This window comes from Geotrypetes seraphini, chromosome 4, assembly GCF_902459505.1.
Source record: "Geotrypetes seraphini chromosome 4, aGeoSer1.1, whole genome shotgun sequence".
NCBI lineage: Eukaryota > Metazoa > Chordata > Amphibia > Gymnophiona > Dermophiidae > Geotrypetes > Geotrypetes seraphini.
In genome coordinates this window covers 293,559,840-293,570,897 of record NC_047087.1, presented here as the reverse complement: position 1 = coordinate 293,570,897, position 11,058 = coordinate 293,559,840, and the positions used below count along the sequence as shown (strand labels likewise).

Below are 11,058 nucleotides of genomic sequence, written 5' to 3'. Positions count from 1 at the left end.
AATAATCAAAGACTTTAGTTTTCATTTAAAAAAAAATGATATATATAAAATTTGCTTGTTTTTTTTTTTTTAATTATAAAACATATTATATTTTTACATTCAACAACAGGAAAAAAAAAATGACCAGGCCTTACCCCAAATATTCTTTTTCAAGATTGAGACTGCCTAATATAAACATAGACTGGACAAGCCTATCTTGAGCATCCTAAAGAAGTATTTGGATCAATTTTCAAAAGAGGTTTTATGTTCATTGGCAGCTGTTAAACGTATAACTTCTTTAACAGTATTTTTCAAATCTTATATGGAGGAGTATCTGACTGAATCATGTAATACTGTCTTTATAACAAGGGACCATATAGGGACTAAGCGAGGGCTGGCTAAAATATTCTGTTTAGTAAGCCTAAACGCAATAATGCTGGCATGTAGAACCCACTATCCATATGTTCAGCAGGACTTCTTACACTGACTGATGGCAATGCTGAATATACATATTAAGTTAAATCATAACTGTTGACTAACAGGCCTTTTATTCTCTAAGAAAGACCTAGTGCAGTGGTCCTCAGACCAGTCCTGGGAACACAGCTGGCCAGATGCATATTCAAAAATATCCACAAAGAGTATGCAGGAAACAGATCTGCATACAGCAGCAGCAGTGTATGCAAATCTATTTCATGATTATTCATGATGGATATCCTGCAAACCATCTTGGGTTTATCCCAAGGACTGGGCTGAGAACAGAACTAGAGTGAAGATAAATGCACTTAAAAGCTTAAAAGGATGCAGATGAAAGGAAAGCAGGCCTTAAAATTAAGAACTGCACTCAACACAAGTACTTAACCTTGAACACTGAATGGAATGTGAGCAAGTCAAAACATTCTGCTCACTGCAAACCTGACGAAGAAAGCATAACACTTGAAAGCTAGTTATGTAGGCATTTAAGACAGTCCAATAAAAAGGTACCGTCTACACCATGCCTTGATGACCTCTATTTCTACTTAAATAGAATAAAATGCAGTATTTTCCAACAACGTGCAATAATTTTGCATAGAATGCTTGGGAAGTTGCCTTGTTCCGACTGTGGTAATAGGCCATCTGCTAGCTTACAGGATAATGTTTCTTTAATATGACTATGCAAACTAAGAAGATATAACTACACTATCAATAAATGAAATTTAAACTTATGAAGGTCAATACATGATTAAAAAGTTTCCAAAGATGTAAGAGGCATCTTACAAGTCTCAGACTTGACAACTTTAGAATAAAATTATTTGTCTGGATAAAAAGATCAGCTCTGTGATTCTTGAAGGTGTTCTCTCATCTGTACTCTGCATGTCATGAAGAACCTTATTTGACTGTTTAGTTCATTAAGCATTTTCACAGCATCACCACAAATAAATAGTCAACTTTAATACAAAAATATTTCTGGACAGCATATTCATTAATTTAATACTTAATATTTAAAACATTTTAAGATGAATCTTCAAATTCAGCCAAACTGAAGAACATTTTCAACACCAGTCGAGCTTTTAGTTGTATTAATCACTTTTCCTCCTCTCTTAGATTTCTAGTTATTTGGTGTCTTTTGTCCTGTTTTACTGACACAACATCCAGACACCATCATCATTACTACCAGACACAGAATGCAAAAAATTGTCCCCCACTGGCATAAGAATCCCTTGAAATGCTTTAATGGGGAAAATCCCGTCTTCAACATAAACTGCCATGTTAGTAAGCAGGGCTGTCAAAGTCTAACAGGAGCTGTACACTATAGCAAACCAAGAAATGAAAACCTTGTCCCATGACAATTTGCTGAAATTAATGCTATGTGCATCCAAAAAACCCTGCCTGAACTAAAATCAGACATTTCCTAAACTTGTGCTCATCTCAGAAGTTCCTTTTTATGGTTGAATATGGAAGTTCGTCGTCAACAAACTTAAGTAAATTTAAGACAACCGTTCGCCACCGTTGTGAAATATATATAAGGAAAAAACAAAACCTTTGATAAATCGGAGGAATTGTTCTATAGTCATTAAAAGCCTGACTATCAAAGGATTCCAGAGTCATGTAAATAACATTTCATCCAGGAATTATCTGAATATTCGTTAGACCTGATATGTAAATACAGGTGTATCACTATATACACTCCCATGCTACTTATGGAAAGGTACTCTAAATCAGTTAAGTTTTGAGTTTGACTGCATATGAATCCTTCACAGATTGTTTACCACCTAATAAAGCACCATCTGTGTGAATTGGTAACAGTTCATTTTCTGTTGTGGTGACTGGGCAGTAATCTGGTTTTGTAGACCGAGTCCCTTTCTGCATTAATGACCCAGAGTCTCATGATATGTAACTTGGCTCTCTCAGCTGAAGGTTTGTAATTCAGTTCTTCCGATTCAGTGCAAAGGGTTGTCAAATACTGTGTCTGGCAGAATGGAGATTTTCAGCTTCTTTTCAGGCCAGCTGTATTCCTTTGGAAGCTTAAGCTTAAGCAAAACAGAAAGAGAAAGTTAATGATAAAAGTGTACCTAGACAATAATAATAATAATGAAAACATAACCCTAATTCAAATACAAATATGTCATTAAAGGACTTTGCCAACTGCTAATTGAGTCTGAGTCCCATCAACAGAAATCATCGTGAGAGATTGATGTTTGGTCCATCATAGCTTTTCCTATTTGATTTTATAGAAAATGCTAATTTTAACTCTTGCAAAAAGTCAAGCTTCAGTTACTTTGTTACTTGCAAACAAATGTTTAGAGCTTTTAGAGAAGCACTTCAAAATAAAAAAGAAACCAATTGTCTATATTATTCTGTTTGCCATTATCAAAGTCTCCTCATGCTTGAATAATAGCTTTCTTCCCTGTAATACATTAACATTCTGTTAGGCTGCAAAGACACAAGATGCACTTATGACAACACAAGCTGTTGGCATGGAAACAACGGGTCATAAATCTAACAGTGAGATTCCTCTATAGAGAGTAAGATGACCTGCAAAAGCAGGCTCTCTTCCATGCCAAGGATCAAAAATAAGAGCTAGGCAATGTAATAGGATGTGCTAAATTAACCCATGTGGAAGCAATACACTTGGAATGTCAACGAAATAAGGTGCATTTTATTTTCTAAAGTACGCTAGGCATTAGGATGTGGCTTAGCATGTGGTAACTGTTAGCGAATGGTTGCAATGATGCGACACACTGGCTCAGTGTAGGTTAGTTCACTTGCTAACTGCACAGTCGATTATGGTGTGGGGAATGGGTGTGGATTACCTGTTATTATTTGTGCATTGTTATTTACCTCCAAATTCTACAAAAAGTGCTAAAAATTGGCATGCAGATATAGGTGCATGCCCAATCCGAGTATGCAATTTCACTGAATAAGCCAACTAGCACAATAATTGGGATTTTGAACACTTATTGGCACCTATTAGTTTTAATTAACATTTGTGTATATAAATTTAGGTGTGGCCACGCCTAAGTTTTACACACAAGTCCATAAAGGGGAAATGGGAGGGTCATAGGTGGATCAGGGGCATTAAAACATAAGAATAGCCATACTGGGTCAGACCAATAGTCCATCTAGCCCAGTTTCCTGCTTCCACAGTGACTAATCCGGTTCATAGACAAAATCGCGCGAGACAACTGAGCGCAAGGTTGACGGCGCGCCGAAGAAAAGCACTATTTTAAAGGGTTCCGACGGGGGGTGTTGGTGGGGAACCCCCCTATTTTACTAAACAGACATCGCGCTGGCGTTATGGGGAGTTGTAACCCCCCTCATTATACTTGAAACTGAACTTTTTGCCTGTTTTTTAGGGAAAAAGTTCAGTTTTAAGTATAATGTGGGGGGTTACAACCCCCCCACAATGCCAGCGCAATATCTGTTAAGTAAAGTGGGGGGGGGGTTTCCTCCCCCACACCCCCCGTCGGAGCCCTTTAAAATAGTGCTTTTCTTTGGCGCGCCGTCAACCTTGCGCTCAGTTGTCGGCGCACCGTTGTCTCGCGCGATTTAGTCCCATCACCGACTAATCCTGGTCACAAGTTCCTGGCAGAAACCCAAACAGTAGCAACATTCCACGCTATCAATCCAAGGGCTTCCACCATTGTGTCTCAATAGCAAAACTATGGACTTGTCCTCCAGGAACTTGTCCAAACCTTTTTAAAACCCAGATACACTAACTGTTGTAACCACAAGTTGCAGAGCTTAGTCGAGTGAAACAATATTTCCTCCTATTTGTTTTAAAGGTATTTCTATGTAACTTCATTGAGTGTCCCCTAGTCTTTGTAATGTTTGAAAGAGTAAAAAATTGATTCATTTTTACCTGTTCTACATCACTCAGGATTTTGTAAACATCAATCATACCTCCCCCTCAGTCGTCTCTTTTCCAAGCTCAACAGCCCTAATCTCTAACTTTTCCTCAAATGAGAGGAATTTCACCCCTTTCTTGAACCTTTTCTAATGCCACGTTCCTTGGGTTTACTTGTGTACTAGTAGAATAAGGGGGATTCATGCTTAATTTAGGTGCATTGATTGGCACATTTCAGGTGGTGCAAATGGCCACACCTAAAGTTAGGAGTGGGTAATGGGCATAAGCACTATGCTACAAACTTTGCCTAATTTTAAGAGCTGTTTATAGAACTGCGCTCAGCATTTTTCTTCAGTGCCAATTTTTTTAGGTGCCATATGGGAAGATTACGTATCTACCTTGTTAATCTTCTTTCTAGGAGATACGAACGTTACTCTTGAACCAATGGGTTTATGAACCTTCACTTGCAGGGTTGTGTACAGAGCCTCATTTGCATTTATCTGCTCTACCTTCCTTCTCCCTGAGCAGAGTGGTCAGCCCTGGAGAATAAACAGAAAAGGTAGGGGTATAGGGTCTCTCTCTGAGAAACAAGTCTGTTCTCATAACACAACAAAGAACAATAACTAACAAAGATAAACACTTTATAGCCCATAACGAGACAAAACACAGTTCAACTACTTGAGTTCAACCTGCGCTAATAGTCATGGGGTTCTTGCAGATACCCCAGAAAATCTCAGGAAGGACATACAAAACTTCTAAAACTAATAAATTAAGCCCTATTGGAAACCATAGGAGGGACCTACCTAGACACTACCAGGTCTACCCACTGCACTCATACAAAGACCCAAGAAAAAAAGATGAACTGAGGCTTTTTCTCCACTTTTTTCCCCCCTTTTTTTCTTGTTTTTTGTGTGTTAAGTGAATGAGTGGGTCTTTGTATGAGTGCAGTGGGTAGACCTGGTAGTGTCTAGGTAGGTCCCTCCTATAGTTTCCAATAGGGCATAATTTATTAGTTTTAGGGGTTCTTGCAGATACCCCCTGTTTTCTTGAGATAGGTGAGCTTTTTTTTTAATCCTGAACTCTTGTTATAGATTATGGAAAGAAGCAAGCTGACTGATATACAGACAAGTCTGAGACAGAATGGCAGGCTAGGGATCATCTGATGGTGTGGGCTTCAAGACCGACGTTCCTATTTCCTAGAAAGAAGATTAACAAGGTAGGTACATAATCTTCCTTTCTAGTTCAATAGGAAATTCAGTCTTGAACCAGTAGGAAGTATCAAAGCAGTTCCATAAATCTAGGGTGGAGCAGATGAGCCTGCTGACAGCACTAAAACTTCAAAAGTGGTATCAAATCTTGCTGCTACATCTACCCTGTAAACTTTTATACATGTATGGAGAGAGGACTAAGTGGCTGCTCTACAAATCTCATCCATGGACACTGCTTTGGACACTGCCTAGGAGGAGGCTACACTCTTAGTGGAGTGGGCCTTCAGGGAAATTGGAAGTATCTTACCGCTTCCGATATAAGCTGACAAAATGGCCTTTTGAATCCATCTGGAAATGGTTGCTTTCAAAGTCAGCTGTTCCCCGTGGCTAGTGCCTCAGATATTTTCTGTGGTCTGAAACGAAAGGAATATGCAGATATGCTTCCGTGAGGTCCAGAGAGGCCAGAAATTCTCTCAGAGTAACTGCCGCAATAACCGCATGTGGAAATGAGGGACCTTTAAAAACACATTTACTGCTTTGAGTTCCAAAATGGGCCTCCAGTTTTCTGTGTCTTTCCTGGGCATGATGAAGTACCTGGAGTATATCCTGAGCCCGAATTGTCATTGGGAACAAGAGTCTAGAAGTGTCATGATTCATACAACGAACTTCGTTTCACACAACTCTGAAAAATTAAAAAACACAGAAATAGGGTTTTTGGAGGTGGAGACCTGAATCCTAACCCAAGAAACCTTCAAAATTGAGATTTTTTGACCCAACCCAATTTTCCCATAGGAAAGAATGGAGCTGTACTCACAGTTCTATGGATGTGCCTGCCTGTCAGGTTTTCTGTGCAGCTGAAAAGGACTTTCTGCCTCAGATACTTCCAAAGATGACTCCAAAGCAAGAAATCTTCAGGTTGCCAGTAGGACCAACACTGACCGAGACCTCTACCTCACGGACCTCAAAGCATCTTGATGCCCCGAGGGTTCTTACATAAGTTGCCCACTGCCTGTGCTCAAGCCACTGTGAAACTTGGAAGGTGAGCTGGCTCCCAAGGGAACAGGTCCTGAGCCCTGAAGTCTCACAGCAGGTTGGCTCCCCAGGCTTAACTACAGACTTGCCCTGGAGAGCTGAAGTCCGGTTCAGCGGAACCTGCATCCTTTCCCATGCAGAGCATTCTTAAGAAAGGGGTTTCAGGGTACTGTAGCCTCAGAAAAACAAACAACGCTGAGAAAAAAACTAAGCACAGCATATCATACACACACCTCTGCATAGTTCACTTGCAGAAGAAAAACTGGGGGGAGCACTGTGCTCCGCCTCCATGGAGGAGGTGATCAAAGCTGTAAGTATTCTCACTTCTGCAAGTCCAGTTTGTAGGAACAGATTGATCACCAAACGTACAGACTCCTGAGTTGATGTAACAGAAAATAAGTTATCTTAATGCACTGTATTGTATTGTTGTGTTTCATTTGTGATCTCACAACAAATATGATTTATCATGTATAGGGAATGTAAAGCAATTCATGGCTGCTAAGAGGTTAAAACACATTGCAATAGATATGTTTATGGGTCAATATTGTGACTATAGAGATGCTGACCTCTGCAGGCAGAAATGAACTGGATATTCTGTGCTGGGTCTAATCTGGGCACCAGAGTTAACTATCTGGGTGCCAACTAATATTCAGACCGTTGCCTGGATAACTGCCCAGGTAAATTTAGGGCAGCATTTTTGCTGTCCTAACTGTATGAAGACACTTAGGGTTAGTGGACTGAAAATCACTGCTAATTGTGTAAGTTCTGGCTCTGTCCCCATATTATCCTAGCACTAACTGGGTAGTGCTAGTTATAGCTGTCTGTGCTGATATTCGTGGTGCTACCAGGATATGTGCCCTGAATATCAGTAGTAAAGATGGCCACTGCCAGCAAGACCAGGTAGGAGTCTTCCTATCCAATTAATTCAAATATTTATCCCTTTAGATTTTTTTAAAATGTTGAAAATAAGAAGTTGATTTCAAAACTGTACAACATGTTACTACTTATCATGGCTATGTCTCCAATATTGTACAACTCTACTTTATTCATGCAAGATCTGGGAAGTTTTCAGAAGAATCAAGCTGGATTTAAAAAGGTTCCCATTTCCACAAGAATTTATTGGCATCTATACTATCTAATACTGTATAATAAGTATCTGTTGTTTGAACAGTTTCTATTGTTTGAATAGTTTCTATTATTTTTAACCAACCTTTTAGATGTGTCAACAGCTTTTGATACTGTGAATCATAAGTTGCTTAGAGCATTGCAAGAGATTGGAATTCAGGGTAAGATGCTCCAGTGGTTTAGTTCACTTTTAGGAGATCCTTAATTTAAAATAGGGAACTATTTTTCTAGACTGGGTACAAAACTACAGGGTATCTCAAGGATCAGTCCCGTCACCATATTTATTCACTGTGTGTATATAACTCACATCATTGTATGGAATTAAGATGGCAGGACTAAGATTTTAAGCATACACAAATGATGTATGGATTCTGCCACAGACATCAAAAGACAGATGGGGATGGGGTGTTAAAAATAATTAGAGTGCTGGATGGCATAAATCAGTGGTTCTGGGCATGACATTTTAATAGGTATTCTGCTGACATTGTAAGCAGCATGCCTCTAATTATATATTAAGGTTTTACTATGCTTTAATGTGTGCTATTTGTTATAATTTTATATTGCCTATGTCCAGTTATATTTGCTGTACACTGCCTTGGATGAATTTCTTCAAAAAGGTGATAAATAAATCTTAATATATATGAACAAGCAAAGAAACCAACCCTTAACATTTTTGTGGCAAAAGAACAAAACACTCATCTAATAAATGACTGCTAATACAGGCTGTACAGGCATATCAACCTTTTAGATAACTTTTTAAATTAAATTTCTTAGGGCAGAAAAAAAATAGTAAATATAAGGTATTGAACAAGACAAAGTAGAATGACGTCACTAAGAAATCTACTTTAGCGACATTTAATTTTCATAAGGACTACAAAAAAATTAGGGAAATGGTTAAAAAAAAAAAGCTAAAAGGGTCTGTGGCACAAGTCAGAAGTGTAAACTAGGTGTGGATGTTGTTTAAAAAATACCTTATTAAAAAAAGGTGGAAAGAAGAGAAGACGAGAGCTGGCGTGGTTAAAAGGCGAAGCGAAAAAGGCTATTACAACCAAGAAAGCATCCTTTAAAAGAATGGAAAAAGACTCCTAATGGAGAAAATAAGTAGACATAAGAACTGGAAAGTTAGAAGGAAAGCACTGATAAAGAAAGCTAAACAAGAATATCAAGAACATGCAAAAGAGGCAAAAACTCATAGAAACAATTGGTTTTAGGTACATCAAAATAGTGGAAACAATTTTAACAAATAAATTTGTGGAACATGTAGACAAACATGACTTAATGAGACAGTCAGCATGGGTTCAGCAGAGGGAGGTCTTCATTCACCAATTTGCTGGACTTCTTTGAAGGTGTGAATAAACATGTGGATAAATGCGAACCGGTTGATGTAGTGTATCTAAATTCCAGAAAGCTTTTGACAAAATTCCTCATGAAAGGCTCCTGAGAAAACAAGAGAGCCGTAGGATAAGGGGCAATGTTCAATTGTGGATTAAAAATTGTTTATCAGACAGAAATCAAAGGATAGGGTTAAATGGCCATTTTTCTCAATGGAGGAGGGCAAATAGTAGTGTGCCACAAGGATCTGTACTGGGACCGGTGTTATTTATCTTATTTATACATGATCTGGAAATTGGAACTACAAGTGAGGTGATTAAATCTGCAGATGACACTAAACTGTTCAAAATTGTTAAAACACATGTGGACTGTTTCTGCCGCCATACTCTATGTTTCTATAAAGATGGATACTCAAGGGAGGGAGGGTTCTTGAGTGGGCAGACTTGTTGGGCCGCCGGCCCTTTTCTGCCGTCATACTCTATGCTTCTCTATGTTTCTCTAAAGACTTTAGGACTTTGGAATGGGCGTCCAAATGGCAAATGAAATTTAATGTGCATAAATGCAAAGTGATACACATTGGGAAGAATAATTTTAAATCTCAACCTGATCCATGATCAATTTAAATAATTCCCTTACCCTCTTCTCTTTTGTGACATTCGCTTTCTTTCTTTCCTATCAAAATATTGTAATTCCTCCCACGCTCCCATTATATTCTTACCCTAATGTATTTTGTATCTAATTTTATTATGAATATATGTATATTATTATAATAATGCTTTTTATATTTCTCTTCTTTTATTCCCCCAAATTATTGTACACTGCTCAGCTTTATAATGAGCAGTATATCAAAACCTAAAGAAATTTGAAATTTAATCCAAATCATAGTTACCACCGTTGTGAGGTACGTAGGGTGGTGCGGGATCCACAGGGCAGATACATTATGTTGGAGGCTCTGATTGAGGGGGTCTTGTACTCCCTGGTAAATGTATATGCCCCTAATGAGGGTCGGGGGACCTTCTTTCGTGAGTTAGTCCCTCGGATCCTCAAGTTTAAGGGGGGAGCTCTGGTTTTTGGCGGGGATTTTAATCTTACAGTGACCCCTCATTTGGATAACTCAGGGAGGGCGGATCAATATGGGAGAAGGGATCATAAACTGTTGTGGGAGGCATTGGCCAATCTGAATGTGGTGGACTGCTGGAGGTGGCTACATCCTTCGGTTAAGGACTATACTTACTTTTCGGGAATACACTCCTCATATTCTAGAATTGATTATGTTTTTGTGGAGCGGGGACTACTTCGGAGGGTGGAGTCTGCGGGGATTGAGTCACTAAAGTGGTCGGACCATGCCCCGGTGTGGTTACGATTCCAGGGGGTGGGTGGAGGCTCGGGACGGAAATTTTGGCGTTTTAATGATAGTCTTTTAGATGACCCAGAGGTGGGAACACAGATCGAAGGGTGGATACAAGACTATCTCGATGTAAATGTGGAGTGTGGAGCTTCATTGGAAGCGGTTTGGGAGGGGTTAAAGGCTACACTTAGGGGCAGCTTAATAGCTCTGGCATCGGCCCGACAGCGTAAGCGGCGGGAGGAGGCAGCGGGCCTGTTAACCGAGATTGGTAGATTGGAGAGTTTGCATAAGCGTTCTCCTTGGAATGTGACATTGCGGGAGCGCTTGTTTCAGGCCCGTAGGGATCTCCAGGCTTTAGACTTGGACAGATTACATCATAACTTACAGCTCCTCCAACAGAGATATTTTGAGTTCTCTAATAAAGCTAGTTGACTGGTTGCGCACCGTCTTAGGGTGCGACAGACGCGCAACCAGATCTTGTCACTCCGAGAGGCTTCTGGGGAGGTGTTGCAGACTGAGGATGCTATCCGTGCCCGGTTTGTGGAATATTATTCCCAGCTTTATACCCCGGAAGATCCAGGGCCCTCGCGGGACCAGGACGCTTACTTAAATTCAGCAGAATTGCCCCAGATTACACAGGTTGATGGGGCGCGGTTGGACCGCCCTCTTACATTGCTTGAGGCTCGTAGCGCGTTGCGTTCTATGAAGCT

General features: G+C 39.7%; 1 protein-coding gene across 5 annotated transcripts in view; it reads right to left on the bottom strand.

The window, feature by feature from the left end:
* Window positions 1-460: 460 nt before the first annotated feature.
* The window catches only part of SUFU (SUFU negative regulator of hedgehog signaling), a 244,438-nt gene continuing 233,840 nt past the window's right edge, over window positions 461-11,058 (bottom strand). For 4 of the 5 annotated variants that reach the window (XM_033940100.1, XM_033940101.1, XM_033940102.1 and 1 more), the window contains exon 12: window positions 461-2,486. In XM_033940100.1, coding sequence (XP_033795991.1) covers window positions 2,397-2,486 — 90 coding nt within the window. In that variant the 3' untranslated portion in view covers window positions 461-2,396. Of the gene's footprint in view, window positions 2,487-4,701; window positions 4,843-11,058 lie in introns of all 5 variants that reach the window. The other variant, XR_004539049.1, reaches the window with a different exon arrangement.